This window comes from Gobio gobio (assembly GCF_949357685.1).
Source record: "Gobio gobio genome assembly, chromosome: 25".
Taxonomy (NCBI): domain Eukaryota; kingdom Metazoa; phylum Chordata; class Actinopteri; order Cypriniformes; family Gobionidae; genus Gobio; species Gobio gobio.
This window is the reverse complement of record NC_137121.1, coordinates 15,675,993-15,694,717: the sequence shown is the minus strand read 5'-3', so window position 1 is coordinate 15,694,717 and position 18,725 is coordinate 15,675,993. Positions and strand designations below refer to the sequence as shown.

The 18,725-nt window shown below is 37.4% G+C and overlaps 2 protein-coding genes across 3 annotated transcripts in view; one reads left to right on the top strand and one right to left on the bottom strand.

Annotated features, from left to right (window-relative positions):
* The window catches only part of LOC307122312 (transmembrane protein 263-B), a 39,239-nt gene extending 28,549 nt beyond the window's left edge, over window positions 1–10,690 (top strand). The window contains exon 3 of the mRNA XM_079810378.1: window positions 7,128–10,690. Coding sequence (XP_079666504.1) covers window positions 7,128–7,408 — 281 coding nt within the window. The 3' untranslated portion in view covers window positions 7,409–10,690. The remainder of the gene's footprint in view (window positions 1–7,127) is intronic.
* Window positions 10,691–13,600: 2,910 nt separating this feature from the next.
* chst1 (carbohydrate (keratan sulfate Gal-6) sulfotransferase 1) lies at window positions 13,601–17,166 on the bottom strand. Of its 2 annotated transcripts, none has more exons than XM_079810376.1 (2): window positions 16,628–17,166; window positions 13,601–15,844 (listed from the first exon to the last, which is right to left on the bottom strand). In XM_079810376.1, exon 2 carries the CDS (start codon window positions 15,783–15,785, stop codon window positions 14,523–14,525), a length of 1,263 nt encoding a protein of 420 aa, XP_079666502.1. In that variant the 5' UTR covers window positions 15,786–15,844; window positions 16,628–17,166; the 3' UTR covers window positions 13,601–14,522. The 2 variants fall into 2 exon arrangements, with proteins under 2 accessions (XP_079666502.1, XP_079666503.1); XM_079810377.1 differs by having other exon boundaries at window positions 16,684–17,050.
* Between the last annotated feature and the right edge of the window lie 1,559 nt (window positions 17,167–18,725).

Here is an 18,725-nt window from a genome sequence, read left to right as displayed (position 1 = left end):
ATGGTTAGCCATTACTGTAGCAAATTCTAGCAAATTTATGATTATGATGAAGACAAAAGTTCAGTTCAGTCTTTGTGAAAGGTTACATGATGTTGTCAATAACCTCAGACAATTATTTCGACCCACAGTGTGTAAAACCATGCAAAAATCATGTTTGCATTGCCTCGAAGGAACATTAAAATGCACATTGTTTTGAAAAGAACAAAACAAAACTTCCTTGAGACTGTGTAGTCTACTTCAGGCCACAAACTGAGTAATAGATTTTGAAAATATGCAGTTATTCTAACCAAATACGAGGGATCATGCAAAATGCATGTTATTTTTTTATTTAGTACTGTCACGAATAAGATATTTTACATAAAAGATATTTACATATAGTCCACAAGACAAAAAAAAAAGATAAATTTATCAAAACGACCCCATTCAAAAGTTTACATACCCTTGATTTTAATACTGTGTCGTTGCCTTGACGATCCACAACGTCATGGTTGTTCTTGAGTCCCTTTTTTGCATATTTGAACCCTTTCCAGCAGTGAATGTATAATTTTTAGATCCATCTTTTCACACTGAGGACAATTGAGGGACTCAACTCAATACAGCTATTAAAAAAGGTTCAAACATTCACTGATGCTCCAGAAGGAAACACTAAGAGCCATGGGTTAATTTTTTGAACAGGATGAAGACGTCCAAATTTTTCTTATTTTGTTTAAATATAATTTTTTTTAATGTAGTACTGCCCTTCGGAAGCACCAGAAGATTCATGTTTTCCGGAAGACAAATTAGGTGCAATTTACCTTGATCCTCAAATTCAAAAAGTATATTTATATTTCATATTTTCATATGATGTGATTTTAGAGTAAACCATTGAAATCCTACTCTAAACTAACAAATAAACTTCTAAGTATAAGTGACCCCTCATTTAAAGAACTATTTGCGGTTCAAAATAACATGTTCATTTGAAAGCATTATAAGCACTTTACTAATTTTTGAAGTTTGAGACATCAGATTTATTGTCTGTTGCAATCGAACAGCACATCAAGGGTTTTGCGATAAAGATTAATTTGAGCTGATGACCTCGGATATTTAATGCTCTAATCTACCACATCAATATGTTTGACCTGTATGACTAGTAAGTTTAATAGTAAATCATTATTCCTTCCTGCACATCTCTGTACATACAACAAACACTCTCTCTCCCCCTTTTCAATCAGATCCTACCAGCTGCATTATCCCATTCTTTTAGGTCAGGATTCAGTTAAGCCAGATTAGGATGAGGTCTTTCCCTCCCTGTGCTCAACAGAAATCATTCATGATGTGCACATGTGTTTGTTGTTGTCTGTGTGATTAATATGCAGATACAGAACAGAGGTTTGTGACATGTATTGTTTGCACATTATTTGCATGCTGTGGGTGATTTATCATTTGCACTATTATTTGGCTGCCATATATTGTATTCTGTGTTGGATTGACATTTCCAGAACTTCATTATATTGCAAATAACGCATTGTTGTCACACTATGCTATTGATGACTCTGTTATTTGCATGCAGTGACCAAATTCTAGGCTAATATTTATTTCACATTTGTTACCCAAGTACCCGTGTGCACAAAGCCAAGACCATATTTATATTCTGTTAGTTCAATGGGACTTCTAATTTATGATATGTTAGCAGAGTGCCTTTTATCTGCAATGACAATGGCTGTCAGTAACAAGGTTGTTTCCATTGGAAGCTCACAATCGGTGACCTCGTTCATGAATCATGCACTTAAAACTATTTTTGAGTATGTGTATTGTTACATGGTACACCAATTATGCAGCATTGTGCATAAGAACAGTTTTATGAACAACCACATTGCTTGTAAAATGAATGCAACACTTCACAGCAAGCACATATCAATATTAACGAACAATTTGCATAAAAATCGCTTGTCCTAATGAATGTTCAATTCCATTCACATTTATTTGTATAGCGCTTTTCACAATATATATCGTTTCAAAGCAGCTTTACAGACAATTTACGATTGAATGGATTTACGAACAATTTAAACGAAAATTGCTCATCGTATGAATGACAGTTTACGTTAGACTGTATTTACGAACAATTTACATGAAAACTGTTCATCGTATGAATGTGACAGTTTACGTAAGAATGGATTTATGAACAATTTATATGAAAACTGCTCATCGAATGAATGTGACAGTTTACATTAGAGTGGATTTACGAACAGTTTACGAAAGAATGATTTACGAACAATTTACATGAAAACTGCTCATCGTAGGAATGTGACAGTTTACATGAGAATGGATTTACGAACAGTTTACGAAAGAATGGATTTACGAACAATTTACATGAAAACTGCTCATCATATGAATGTGACAGTTTACGTGTGAATGGATTTATGAACAGTTTATATGAAATTTGCTCATCGTATGAATGACAGTTTACCGCAAGAATGGAATTACGAACAATTTACATGAAAACTGCTCATCGAATGAATGTGACAGTTTACATGAGAATGGATTTACGAACAGTTTACGAAAGAATGGATTTACGAACAATTTACATGAAAACTGCTCATCATAGGAATGTGACAGTTTACGTTAGAATGGATTTACGAACAGTTTACATGAAAACTGCTCATCATATGAATGTGACAGTTTACGTTAGAATGGATTTGCTAACAGTTTACATGAAAACTGCTCATCATATGAATGTGACAGTTTACGTTAGAATGGATTTACGAACAGTTTACATGAAAACTGCTCATCATATGAATGTGACAGTTTACATTAGAGTGGATTTACGAACAGTTTACAAAAGAATGATTTACGAACAATTTACATGAAAACTGCTCATCGTATGAATGTGACAGTTTATGTAAGAATGGATTTACGAACAGTTTACAAAAGAATGGATTTACGAAACATTTACATGAAAACTGCTCATCGTATGAATGTGACAGTTTATGTAAGAATGTATTTACGAACAGTTTACATGAAAACTGCTCATCATATGAATGTGACAGTTTACATTAGAGTGGATTTACGAACAGTTTACGAAAGAATGATTTACAAACAATTTACATGAAAACTGCTCATCGTATGAATGTGACAGTTTATGTAAGAATGGATTTACGAACAGTTTACGAAAGAATGTATTTACGAACAATTTACATGAAAACTGCTCATCGTATGAATGTGACAGTTTATGTAAGAATGGATTTACGAACAGTTTACAAAAGAATGGATTTACGAACAATTTACATGAAAACTGCTCATCGTATGAATGTGACCGTTTACGAAAGAATGGATTTACGAAACATTTACATGAAAACTGCTCATCGTATGAGCATGAGTTTACATTAAAATACAATTACAAACAATTTGTATCAAAATTGTTTGCCATGTTATTGTCTCATTTTATGTTAGAATGGCTTTACAAACAATTTATATGAAAATTGTCTGTCAATTGAATTTGGCCGTTTACATAAGAATGGATTTGTGAACAATTTATATGAATGAGTTTACATTTAGAATGGCTTTAAAAACAATTAATATAAAAAAATAAATGCACAAAAACATTTATATTCAGTTAGTAGAAAATTTGCACTTGAAAATTTAAATTTGCTTTTGCTTTTGCATTTACTCACAATTTGCATGAAAATGAATGTGACGGTTTATGTAAGAATGTACAAACAATTTATTTTTTAAAAATTGTCATGAATGATCCATTTTATTAGAAGTGCTTTACAAATGTATATGCTAAAATTGCTAATCAGCAAATTCATGACCGTTTACATAAGAATGGATTTATGAACAATTTACATGAAAATTACTTGTCATATGATTCTGAGTTTACATTATAATGGCTTTACAAACAATTTATATGACTATTTCTTGTCATGTGAATGTGTTTATGCAAGGAAAAATTTATGAATGATTCACACAAATTTTGCTCGAGTTTCATGAGGCACAGATTCACGGGAAACACGACCCATCATCATTGGTCTGTCCTTTGTTCATTGTAAATAATGTATGAAAATGTAAATTCAGAAATAATCACATTCCTTTTTTGAAACATGCCTCACTACTTTGCTCATTCAGGCTTAATGTGAAAATGGAAGATTTCTGAAAGTGCCGAAATGCTTTGAGGTTTGGTAGCGTGGAAAGTGTAATTACATCTCCCCAGGCCCAGATGACTCGAGTTAGTCTTAATTGCATGTGCGAATGGGAATCTGGAGGAGCGAGTTTCGAACTCGGCTACCTGCCAACATTGTCACTGATCGCTGATCATCATAGTTGAACTCCTCAACGTTCTACCACCTTGTTGTCTAATAATTTGGTTATTTTGCTAAAAACAGAAATAGATCAAATAAAAATTCTCGTTATCGGACACTCAAAATTCGTCATAAACATCAGTCTAAACTGAACGTGAGACTCACAGTAGAGACATGGTGTTAGTAGAAGAGTTTGCATGCTTCATACATATTAATGACTTTCGACATTTACGAGAGGCCGTTAGGTGAGGAAAGCAGGCTTTAGTTAAATCTGTTCATCTTCTCTCTGGTCGCATCTCACAAACGTTTCACATCAGGGCTGGTTTTGTTTATCTCAGCGCGTGTCTGTTGTTGTTTATGCGTGTGCACGTATGAACTACATGTGGGCCGACCTTGACTGCTCCATGAAGTTTTCCCTCCGCCGTCCCACGGGACTCATCTGAAGATGCGCTGCTTGTCATTCACACGGCTTCTCAGTGGCACATCGATTCACCGGGGAGCTCATCGTGCAACCCAGACACGCGGTCCTTGACAGTATTGATTGAATGTAAAAGATATAATTTCTGTTCACAGTCCGCAGAGTATAGTGGGGTGTGTAAATGCTAGTTGTCTGGTGGAAGGAAAAGAGTCTTTTTTTTCTTGTATTCTGCCAAAGGAACAACAGAGGGGAAAGATGATGCCATTTGGACTGCGTGTGTGTGTGTGTGTGTGTGTGTGTGTGTGTGTGTGTGTGTGTGTGTGTGTGTGTGTGTGTGTGTGTGTGTGTGTGGTGTGTGTGGTGTGTGTGGTGTGTGTGGTGTGTGTGGTGTGTGTGGTGTGTGTGTGTGTGTGTGTGTGTGTGTGTGTGTTTGTGTTTCTTAGACCACATCTGCTCAGTGTATTACTCCGGTCTGTAGATGTGAGCTGATTTCACAATGCTGCCCTGAAGCTTTCAGTCTCACATAATCACATAACCATCACAAAGAGGAAAATAAATAATACTTACATAAATGTTATTATTTTTCGGTGAGTGTCCTAAAACACATGATTTAAAAATCATGGCTTTAGGAGCCAAGTGCTCTTAACTGAAAAATTGCAATTATAATAATTATATTATAATACTTATATTTGCCCTGGATTGATTTGTAAAAAGGTGTTTTTTTTTGGCAACAGAAAGAACCGGGAACGGCATAATGGAGCTGGATTTGAAATATAATAGTCTTTCACATTCCTTTCCATACATTGATCAGTGCTTTCTGGTTGGTTACTAGATGGTTGCTTGCTGGGCCAAGTCAAAAAAGCAAAACCCAAGTTAAGGTCTCTATATATGGTTCAGGATCTTCCTTCAGTGCAAGTCATTGGAGTTTTTTTCCCCATATTAATAATAATTAAATAAATGGTGATAATTATGTTTAACAAAGTAGATATTGTTTTATTGTCATTGTTTAATAATTTACTACTTGGGTTTTTGCATATCAATTATTGGACACTTCAATTCGGCATTAAATGGAAGTTGCGCTGGTGTTTTTTCTTCCCTATTGTGACTGTGTCCACACCGGATGCAACCATTGTCGCTCGTGTCTCATTGCGACGCAACAGTTATAGGCTGTCTACAGTGGAAGCGACAAAGCGCCCATTGCGAAGCATTTGTCCTTCATGTCAGTACGTCATTAAATAGACCGAGGCAACAGTTTACTGTCGGAGATTTGTCGCTTGTGTTGCGCCGCATCCAGTGTAGACAGAATCCGTGTTTATAATAAGTTGTTTTTCGTCACATCACGTCGCACCACTCGCGTCCGTTGTATACAAGGTGTTTGAAGTGCAATGGCTTCTCGAACAAGAAAAAATGTAGGGCGGGACTTGATTTTTTTTCCATCATAAGTTGATTGGATGGTTGTTGTTTGCTATTGGTCGATTTCATGTGGTTGAATTCATGTGAATTCATGAAAACCAAGCACCAACCTTCCAAAAGTGGTTTTGGTCTATTGAGTTAATTTTTCCCTTTGTGACAACTGTGAGGGGGTGAATTATTTTATAACTCATTCTTTTTTAATTATATTAAGCCTTAAAGTTGTGCATAATTAAGGGTGTTGCCACTTGGGTGGATTGCTGTCACTACTAACCGTTTGTCAACCAGGCATCCCAGCTCCACCCACGTCCCGCCTCTTTGGCCATTTCCGCTTATCCGGGAGTGACGCGCTGACAAGATAGCGACAGCCCACTTTGGGCTTTCAAAAATGCTCTTCAGAAACCTACGGGTGACATCACGGACACTACGTCCATTGTTTTATACAGTCTATGCAGTAAACACATCGTCTGAGAATAATTGTCAATTGTGATTTTCATGGTGAACTTTAAACAGTCATAAAAAGACAAATCATTTTAACACTCGAACGGCAAGATTTACTAACAGCTTGCGCCAGCGCAAACCCTTTTTTGGTGTTAAAAAAAAAACTACTGTCAGTATTTACAAAAGACATGCAGTGAAATATTTGCGCTAAAAAAGACGTTATTTTTGCGGCTGACCTTATTGCATATGCATTTGTAGGAGTTTCCCTTTCAGACGCAACATTTATGGGAGGAGAGTGTTTAAATGAATCACGCAAGGTGATTTACTAGGTTTGCGCTAGTCAATTTACTGGTATTTGCGCCATTATTTACAGCCCCCCAAAAAAGCATGTGCTAATTTGCACCGCTCTTGGTAGATTGCGTTGGTCATTATGGAAATAATCCGGCTGCGTTTGTGTTCTTTAATTTGCGCGCAGAACTTTCCACTCCCATCGGGATTGCATTCTCATGCTAATTTGCCCTGTTTAGTAAATCCGGGCCTAAATGTTTACACTTCTGTTAATGAAATCTAATGTTTTTCAGACTTGGAGAAAGACCACCCTAAGAACGAAGCAGGCGTGGTGTGGAGAGTGACCGGCGGGCTGTTCAACTTCACCAAAGGAGCGGTGGGCGCCACCCTCGGGGGAGTGGCCTGGGTAGGCTGCAAGAGCTTCGAGCTGACCAAGACGGCTGTGACGAGCGTTCCCGCAGCTGGAGTGGGATTGGTCAAAGGCGGTGTCTCCGTGGTAACGGGAGGCGTCGGGGCAGTGGGGTCTGCAGTGGCCGGTAAAGTTACACCAAAGAAAAAAGACAAGTCAGATTAGACTGGCTGACTCGCTCCCACCCTTTGTTCGATTCGGTGTGTCTGTGGATGTCTGGGTGGTGTGTTCTCACTTTCAAGGGGGTTGGAAAGCAGGTGGCTGGTTCATTTAGCCCATGGGAAAATTACTGTTTTGCATTGATTCACCAAATACATTCCTACCTAAGCTAACGTAAAGAACTGCAATATGGCATATAAACACACTTCTACAGTACCAACATTAGAAAGCTACTGCCGAGGTACATGAGATAATTGGGAACTTATGCTTATATGTTTGTGTGTATTTGTGTATTTTGACTATTGGCTGAAATGTTGGTCTGTATTATTAATGCTGGGAAGACTATCTTTGGGATCAAATGGTAATATCATAATCACATTCTTCAACAAACAGGCTCCGTTACAAAGGAAATGCTAATATGCCAGCAGTTTTACTTAAAAAGAATACTTGGTTGAAATAATCAGTTCAAACAGTCATACAATTATCCCTAATGAGGTATTTCTCTATAAAACATCCCTAAAAAGGTTCACAGAATTATTCCTTGAATATGTGGATCTTGTTTCAAGCCCATCTTTGAACAAAATAATGTGAGAACTTGTTAGTATTATTTAATGAATTGAATAAATGTGACACTAAATGACCCTGGTCATCTGATAATGTGGGGTTTAGACTACATCCTCTCTCAAATGTTCTTGGATTTAGTGTCAGAAATCGTGTTGTTTCTTTTTAATGCCGATTTCACAGTAATATAAACATCTGCTGTTTTCACAGTGAGCTGTTTTATTATCATCACATTGTCGTTTACGTCAGTCCGGGTAAGTGTAGAAATCTCTGAATGGCACATCATTGGCGTAGATTACATTAATGGCGAGTCTCCAGTGTAAACACTCCATTTTGTAAGACAATGTTTAAGCCGTTGAAATTGAATCTGTCTCCAGGAAACCAGTGCCTGGAGTTAAAGAAAAGGAATGATTCGCAACTAAAAAAAAAGGATGCAGGGTAACAGAAACTACACCGCATTGTCTTCAGTCCATTTAAAAGGCTTTTTAGTAAGTCCTCTTCGCTTTCTCTTTGCGAGGCATCACTTGTGGTTCACTTGAGATGATGTTTTATTGGCCGTACATGTGCCTGAATGTCTCGGGAGTTATAAAAACTCACTGTGGAGTGTTTAGTGTTCCAGAACAGTGCAAAATAACCACAGATGTATTTCCTGCGACCCTTTTACAGCCGTTTACATCATAGAACCAGCACAATTGAAAATTGTGCAATTTGAGTATTTGTTCATGTCTTTTTTTCCCCCCTACTGCTTAAATGTTTGTCTCCTTTTTTATTTATGTAAAAACAACATATGGCATATTATTATTATATTGCTGCAATGCATGCTTGAAGCTCTAGTGCTCTGTACAACATGCTGTTAATTGTATGTATTTCATTTTTCTTTCTGTTTTTGCTATCTACACACTTTCTGTTAGGTACCCATGTCTTGAAGATGCTGTTACTATAAACTGGACTTTTAAGACCAAGTAGATTTTGTCTATAATAGAACTATTTTTGCTAAATTGATGCTGTATTCTACAAATAAAGCATTCTGTATTTTAGAAATGCATGAGTTCTTTGTATTTTTTTTGTTGTTTTTGCCGTTGTTGCTTTTTATTTGATACATTTCACTTATGTGCCATCAAAATAATGTGAGCATACAGAAGAATTACTGTCCTGCAATGATCCGGTGGAGATATTTTAATACCATTGATCTATTATACATTTTAGCTTTACTCATTTATGTAACACTGAATGCACTAATGTGCACTGACAGTCCAGATCTGAGTTACATAAGCAGTTTATAAAAGTAAATAACCACATAATTCAGATCACATGGTAAAATCCGCATTTTATTAATGCTAAGGGGTAAACTTTTAAACCGAAACCACTTGTATTCATAAGATGGGGTTTTTCATCATAAAATTGGTTACATGTTTTTGTTTCTATCAGAAAGAAAAATAATACTAGCATCTTTAGATTAGACGTCAGGTGTCCGATATGGGCAGGTGCTCATAAACCTTCTTGGTCTTTTCATGGCATACTGAATCAGCACAAAAATTTATTGAGCCAGTCAGGGGTTTTATCTTCAAAAACAATTGCATGGCTCAACAACATCATCGTTCCACAATATTAACCAAGGACATTAGTGATTTTAGTGTCAAGTAGTAAATGCACCATAAAAGGGCAAGTTGTTTTGTGGCTTTTTAACCTCACACCGTGTCGTAACCAGGCGAAACGTAATAAAGCGACAAAAGCTAGCTGTGAAGGACGAAAGCCAGTAGTTTTTGTCCTAACCCGCAGCAAGTGCCATCTGGTTTTTGGGCCCCTTGTACTGTATATTGTTTTGGGCCCCCCTGCCCACTTTTAAGGGGCCAGACACACAACACTTTTCATTCCATTGACTTCCATTCATACTCATGCAAATGCAGAAGACAGGAAATTCAAGCTCATGGGAGTTTCGCCACATTCCAAAATTTAGGTTTGGTGAACTCTGCCCTGCACATTTGTTTCACGTGAAGACGGGTGACAATTAGAAGATTGAAACATCACGGCGTGACCTCTTCGCTGAATTAAAAGAACGCAAACTTTAAAAAAGTGAAAGTGACATGACGTGAAGGCCAAGTATGGTAACCCATACTCGGAATTTGTCCTCTGCATTTAACCCATACAAGTTAGTGCGCAAGTCTGCAGGACTGCAGTAAAGTTGAGTAGACTGCATATTTTTACATTTTGGATGTATTATATGCTGAATTATGTTGTTGTTTTTTAAAGACGCTGCAGAGTTTGACGTCATATTTTGTGTTCTTACAAAAATCGTGCTTAAAGTCTAGTGTGGCCATTGGCCAATAGGCTTCTTTATCTCTGTTTATTGTATCTTGCTTGAAAATGTATTCCTATGCCTTCTATTGCCTTCAAGTTTCTTATCCTGTTCTTTTAAGTGGTCTTTATGATATGTATTCCCTGTAATCTTTATTTGTTCAATAAAAAAAAAAAAACAGAAACAAAACAACAACAAAAAACCCTCTCTGCTAACCAGTTGATGATCTGGTGTGACATATAATGTACAGTGCTCCCCCACCCAGGACCAGGACTGTCCTAACCAGCCATGACCGCAAAAATTGATTTAATTATGTGATGACGTAATAAGTTCTAGTGTTTGAAAGAATCGATTCACACAAATGAATCAGACTTGTCACTACCAGCAAGCACAAAACGGTTGAACAACATGGTATTTTTTAAAGATTTTATTGAAAAAAAAAAAAAAATAAATGTGGGGGGAATTCAATACAGTGCTTAGACAGACAGCTGTAAATCTGTGGCAACATGAGACTTGTCCACAAACATTTCACACAAATAAGTTATTAATATAATTTCATTTTTATGAATGAAAAATGAATGGGCGCACGAGTCATAGCTCGTGGGGGGAAATGTTAAACTGACGAGCACGCAGAGATTCTGACAGGGGAACAGTTTTCTGAGGTAAGACTTTTTCTCATGACATGTATCAGCTTATAAAAGTTTGAAAAAACGTCTGAGAGTCACATTTGGGTGTAAATAACCAACACGGAAAGCGGAAAAAGAGTAATGTTCCGGCTATCCAGACACATGAATCAGCCATGACATAATTTGAATTAAGAACCGTGAAGATAGAGAACAGCGTAATCTTACAACTCTAACGTTAGTCCTCTTTTATTGTCTCATTTATAAGGCATTTGTAGAAGGCTATGCTATTAAATTGGACGCCATAATGATATTTCTAAAACATAGCAAGGGTGGGCTAGGCCTACGTGTTAGCATCTCTGTCGAGCTAGACAGCCCAATTTCCATCCACAGTGAAATCTCATTGGTCTGGGATCTGATAAATTAAATTATCTTTTATCATTATTATTGAGCCAAAACAAAACAAATGAATAAACACATTTTTTAAAATGCAGTTTATTATTATTTGTTTGATTCGGGATTCATTAAAATAAATAAAATACTAGCATTACTTACAATTAAAATAATAGGCTGATTTAAAATAACATTTCTTTCATTACAATAATTTGACAATAATATTTTTTGCAACACAAAATGCTAAACGTTGGTCCTAACACAGGCTTAATTTTCCTTTTAAAAAATCTCATGTAAAATATATATTAAATAGTGGAATGTTCTAATAGATATTTCCAAACTGTATAATATATACTAAATACTGCAATTATGTAAAGGGTCCAAATAACTCTCAGGTGATACAGTGCATACGCCATGTTCCCTAATATAGTTTGCATCCTGGAGTCTCTTAATCACAAAGAGTGGTTTAAATGAACGACAGCTAAGATGATCTCATGGAAGTGGATATCTTCAGTGATGAGGAGCATGATAAATTGTTATCCTCTGAAGAGCACTTTATGTTCAACAAAGATATCATCTCAGAACGCCGGAAACTGCTTTTAGTCATTTTTGTGGGGGGGTTGCACCATTGGACATCTCTGGGGCATCTCTCATCCATTCTCTCACGGATTCGCTCTCATTACTGTGTGGGTTGAGAAAAAAAAGCTTCCTCAGCATAGTACAGACCAATTTAAGTGGGTAATTGAAACAAGAATATCTGCTTTTAAGAAGCACTAACACCCTTGTTTTAAAACTTTAGTTTCTAGCATTTTTTTGCTGATATGACCAATGGTGATCCCAATTTATTGGTGGCTTTTTTGGCAAAGGATAATGCGAGATGCATCAAAAAGCCAATTACTTGTGCACTTTTGTAGGGTTGATGGAAATCTGTTAAAAGTACACCTAACAAATGGATAGAAAATTGTGATACTTAAACCCCAGGTCACAAATAAGCCACCTGCCAAGAAAGTGTAGATATAAGTGCCTTAAATGATCAAATTTTACTGATTACAAATGCCACATTGAAACTATTTTACTGGGGATTTTTTATGTGATTTTGGTCTTTTTGTCACTTTTATTGACAGGGATGACTGGAAATGATATGGGGAAAATGGAACTGGCAAATGACACAAACCAGATTCCCTGTTGAAAAAACAGCATATGTTTTGAAGCATGGCAGCTGGTTTGAGCTGGTTTAAGCTGGTTACGTGCTGGTCCTGAGCTGGAGCTAGTTTCTTAGGACCAGCTCATGACCAACTAAAGACCAGCATAAACCAGCTGCCATGCTTCAAAACCTACCTAACCAGCATATGCTGGTTTCTTCAACAGGGTTGGAACTCATATTGCCTGCATTAGCACCACAATCTCTGTGTCAGCGCACTACAAGGTTATGAAATATAGCTATTATGGCTATATTTCTGGCATTACTAGATATTACCGGCTGGGGAGCAGTAATTATCCAAACTTAACTGTGCAGCATAGCCATTATTTAAAGCCTGCATAATTGATAATCGCCCTATGGTCATTGGGTTCATTCTTTTCAACTGCTTTGTAAACATTATGGCTGGTTAACTAGCGCTTCCTCCATACAACTTTAGTGCACAATCCTTAGTTCCTGAAGTCGCTCCACTTGAATACATGCTTAGTTCTTTGACACAGAAGCTTTGTTTATATGCGCGTCGCCTCACGGTTATGAGTGTGTATACTTTGATAAGCCGTATTGTCCTGCAATGTGCTGCTTTTACTGTAGCCTTTAAAAATCTTATGTATAGTTTATTCTAATGACAAAAGTGGCTTGAGTTGACAATGCAGCCCAATTACCAAAGTAGACATGATTAGCTGTTTTTTCAGACCACAAGGGGGGGCCATTTCTCCTGGATGTCTTAAAAGATCAAGCAAGGAAAGACTAGACAATGGTACCTTGTATGACATTAATGTCTATGGTACATGACTGTGGAGCATGTATATCTGATGACAATCTCGTGGAATGAAAGAGAATTCGTCCTCGCGCACTCTTCACGCTCTAATGCTGCTGACACAAATCTAAAATTGAAGATTGAACATTAATATCCCCCATTAAAGCGGAATGAGGGTTAGCAATTGAGACAATCATGAGATTAATGCTTCTGGTTAAATAACCTGAATGTGAATCCAGATGATCTAGATTATGTAAAATCCATGAAGGATTAAAACAAATTAAGGCCATTGTGACAACCGATTCCTGAAAGTTGAAAAAGCTGAGCATCTGTTCGTCTATAAACGAAAAGAGTGGGTTCGCCAGTGATTACATCTTATTTATGCTTCTCTACATTTATTAAGATGTCAAAAAATAGCAAAAGTCTCTTTCACATACATTGAGCCAAAACATTTTTCCATGGACACTAAATACATATGCACTGAATCAATGAAAATTAGTGATGTGATGATGAGGTCAGCCACTAAAGAATGAATCATTTCATGCATTTCATATGAAAATCTCTACATTACATTACTGCCCACTCTAAAAACTTGGATTGCATTGGATTTTTCTGAAGTAGTATCATGGCATTTAGCAAAATATAACAAAAACCTTATATCATTGTGATGTAACAGCAATAATCGATTGTTACAATGGGTTTGTAAATCATAACCACCTAAAGCAACCAGACCAGTGCATTATTTTACTCTTTTCTTTTTTTTTTTTAACCCAGATACAGCACCAAATATGCATTCTAAAAGCAAACCAAACACAAGCTTAAACCCCCCCAGAAACTCTGTGGCAGACAAGACTTTACACTGAGAAACAACCTGAGAAATAGTCTGACTGTGACATTCACAATTTTATTGCACGGCTGTTATTATACATGACAGCATTTTTAGTCCCACATTTTTCTTGAGAATAGTCTGGGTTCTTTGACCAACAAAAATATTCACATTCACTGTTGTCAAAGCAATGACCAGCATACAGAATTTCTTTGTCAATAGTGTGGTGCTCTGTTCTAATATATAAATAATGAACATGACTAACTCAATGCAATCGCTGCAATCAAGGTTGAAGTCGAGATCTCTTTACAGCTAAGTGTTTTTGGTTCTTGTGCTGTTCAGAAAATCATAGGGTGGCTGCGAGGGAGTCTCCGAAGTAAAAAAAGTTCATAGTGCAAATGTCAATCACATTAAGGCAAGAATATAAATGTAGAAAAATAGGTGTGCGTGCACGTGATTACCTTTGTTACAAAAAAGGTATGAAGGTTTTGTCCTCGATGAGAGAAAGCGACATGTTTTTCAGCTCCTCTGGGGAGTTGACAGCTTTGTAGCCGAGCTCATCTAAAATGTGCTGACAAACTGTTTGTGTGTAATCAACTATGTCATGAGACAATTTCAACCTCCAGCTCTCCGCGTTGGCCGCCGAGTCCCTCAACGTGCCGTACTTATGCTTTGCTGACACATCGTTATTGCCTCTTGTGTTGTTATGTATCCAGTCCACAACGCTTTTTTCCAAGGAAAGACCAAGGAATTCATAAACCTCCTTGGTTTTTTGGAGCGGATTCCTGGCTAGGTCCTCGTATCTCACCAGCATGTACCGTCCTCGAAGCCACGGCGGCCGGCTTAAGCCTGTGGACACCGAGTTTAGAAAGTCGTCGCACACTGTTGTGAGCTGAGTCAAATCCAAGTTGTAGGGTTTACGGCCCGTGGCTCTCCAGATCCGCCATAGGCGGTACGTGTCTCGAAAGGTTTCGATCCTCGAAGATAATATCCCACGCGGGTCCCTCACCAGCTGGATAACTTTCAGATTCAACCGAGGGTCCTCAATCAGTGCCTTAAGATCATTGACCTCTGGAATACGCACTGTTTTGATAGCCACGTGGCGTCTTTCCCGACAAGATTCGGTAGCTAGAGTCAAGTTAAGGGAGGCACACTTTCGAACACAATCCCCTTCTTCTATATTGCCATCATTGGGGCTGAAGGCATCGCAGACTGGCATAGAGCAGAGGGCTTTGCTGGCACCCCGGCGAAAGATTTTATCCGTGGTATGGTTTGCCGGCTGCGGTTTGATGTAACTCTCTAAGAAATACAAGTCGCAGTTGTACAAGCTCCTAAGAAGGTCACGACTGGCTCCCAGCATCACTCTGCGCTCAACAGCGTATCTGCTAGGAGATAGGTGAGGGATTAAGGTCGTTTGGACATGATAGAGTGGTTCAAAAAGATAAAACACATCTGAGTGCTGGTTGAACAACTGTCCAACGAAAGAGGAGCCGCTACGGGTGGTCGCCAAGATGAGGATGTGAGTCTTCCTGGAGGAATTGTAATTAAAATACGGGTACTCATCACACATCCGATCAAAGGACTCCACATCCTGTCCCAAGCCACAGTTTAGAGGGTTAGGGACAGGGCACATATGAAAAGGCTTAGCTGTGAAAGTCCTGATTGCTGTGTATTGGATCGCTATGGACACCAATGCAAGCAGAATCACAGCCTTCCAGGAACATTGCATGGCTGGGTAACTTCATTTAGATGATGCAGTCCGATTTGATCCTATCGACAAAGATGCAGCTGGAAAAAAAATCTCACAGTGAGTTCAAAAAACAAACAGAAAGTGAGGCAAAAAGACATTTAACGTTTAATTTAAACATCTAACCAGGTCTGAAATAGCGAAATAAATTTAATCTGAATAAATTTTGATTTATACGTCAATATCCGAAGCAAAAAAAACAACTTTAAATAAGTCTGAAAGCCCAATCTAAACTTGAGAGGCTCCTTGCTTAATCAGTCAAAGACAAATGTGCCTTCAAAATATATTATATTACATTTTACACTATGCTTCACAATGCGAGCCTTAAGCAGTCGTTCATTGCAATATGACACTTTGATAAAGTACTTCACGTTTTAATGCAGCCAAACTCCTACAACTAAACCGCTTCCTACAGGCTTTCACACAAGCCTGAGGTATTTTGTTTTTCCCTTGGGGAAATCAGCAAAGGTTCAGCAAACCAGCATCTAGAATGCAGGCAGGTTACAAAATCAGTTCTTTTCAGACACTGCCACCAGCCCGGGCACCTGTAGAGAGATGCATTAATTGCAATCCCTCACAATGCCATATGCATGTTATTATGATAGGTTTGAAAGGCAGCCGTCGACGACCGCGCGCGTCGAGTTCTGATTTACCGCAGTGCAACACAACTCGGTATTCAGTTGGAAATTAAAAAAAATAGCAGATCCGATCTGTCTGTCGACTATATAGAACGGTGACCAACTTATCCCTTATTCCAGCGCGAACATTTCAGATATCCAACTAGGCTCGAAAATATCGTGAAATAAATACTTCGATATACTTGCCTCATATAAAGCTGTGTGAGAACATGACCAAAATTTAAACAAAAGAATAAAATCACCATATGCCGCGATGGCTTTGCGTAGTCGTCCCGTAACGCCCGTCATAGACGTTTTATCGCTTTAATTCACGTATTCTGATGTCGAGGGGTTCCTTATCCCCAAAAAAACCAACGAAAAGGTCGTATATCCTCAAGCAGCTCCATTCATGCTCTGGATAAAACATTCAAAGACGGGCTCCGTGGAGAGACAACGGATGAATAAGGTATTGATGCGCATCCTCAGACATCTCTCTGTGACTAAACGCGAAACACCGGACGGATATTTCGTTCGTTCGTCGTGAGGAGAAGACTGAAGAGAGGTGTGCCAGTCGGTCCCAGATTAAGTAAAACGTAGACAGCCCTACGCGTATATTCATCCCCTTCCCTCAAAACCACAGTTGACAAAGGCTGAGGAGAAAAAAACAGCACGGGGGGAGGCAGATTTGGTTCATTATACGCGTCCTCCCTCACATGTCTGTGCTCGATGCTAAAGCTTTTGAACATGGAGTTAGTTTGGATGAGGATAACTGGTGGTGGCATCTAGAAATTTCACAAATTTCTAGAATGTCTTCCGTCGTTTGAGCCTATATATAGCATATATTGGTGTATTCAATATATTATTTTATTCATTTCTTTTGTAATTTTTTCCTTGTTGTGAATCTTAAACGTTTTTATGCCTTATGGTACATGAGTGTATATTTTACTTCAGACTTGATTGCATGATGTACCATGTTATCAAAGTGCATCTGTTTTCATCTCTGCAGACTTTACCAAGATCTGCTATATTACAAAAACATGCATGGTGACCTAATCAGATCTGCGAGGTGCATCCTTAAATTGCTGCAAAAGAATTAACAAGAATTTTAATAGGTATTTTCCCTAGACCCTTCCTGTTATGTAACAGCATATACAATGTTTCGTTTCAGAAGACGCAGGGCTTCTTTCTTGTCTCTCTTTCCATTTTGCAAATATCTTACTTCTTTTGGGGCTTTCTTTTTTCTAGAATCTTTTTCTGAATTAATTTGTTGTCTTTATAATTTAACATCCATTTTTACTAAATAAATGGTATATATATATATATATATATATATATATATATATATATATATATATATATATATATATATATATATATATATATATATATATATATATATATATATATATATATATATATATAATGTATGTATGTTAGGACAGACATGGCCAGCTGGTGGATTTCAGTACTGTCTGACTGAAGGGCTAAAAGTAATTATGTAACGGCACAGTGTGTGTATTAAAATATAGTTTTTCCACATTGTGAGGATGTGTAACTTCCTCACACCTCAATTTATTCCCCCACATATGATCACATGTTGGTTTATAATGTTAGTGCTATTTTTGTTTAAATAAGGCTTTCACTGATAGCTATATGTATATATAGCTATAGCAGTATCACCCAAAATAAATTCCAAATATTGTTCCAAATTGCCTGTTTTCAAATGAAAAAGCAGAATGTCTGGATTGTTCTTGTCCATACAAATAAAGTGAATGGGAACTGTCAAGTTGCAAAAATGACAAAAAGCACAACAAACGTTCCATAACAGTAGTACATACAGTATTATATGACTCATGCGCTATATTGTAAGTCTTCTGAAGCCATACGATAGCTTTGTGTGAGGAATGGACCAAAATTTAGGTTGTTACACGCTGAAACTCTTGCTCTTCTGCTGTATAGCTTTAAAATCTAATTTTGTGCATCATTAATGGCAAATCTGGTGCAAAGCATCATTGCATCTTAATACGCCATGTTTGAGTGTATGGGAACATTACTGAGATTTGATAGCTGCAAATGAGGAAATTTTTTTGGCTTACAATTTCTGTTATTCACATAAGCCAGAGGTGCCTATATTTGTCTCATGATTTGGTGGTTCACAATTCAATATAATTTTGATTTTTAAAACACTTAAAATTGCAATTAAACAGAATTAGCGTCAAATCTTTTCTTCTGTATTGTTACATCAGAGTGTAACATTATCTGAAAAAGAATTATTTTTTTTTGCCGTGGATTTGGTTCGGTTGTT

What these genes read in the sequence shown, in the direction of transcription:
- chst1 (XM_079810376.1), bottom strand. Translation starts at nt 15,785, where the DNA reads ATGCAATGTTCCTGGAAGGCTGTGATTCTGCTTGCATTGGTGTCCATA.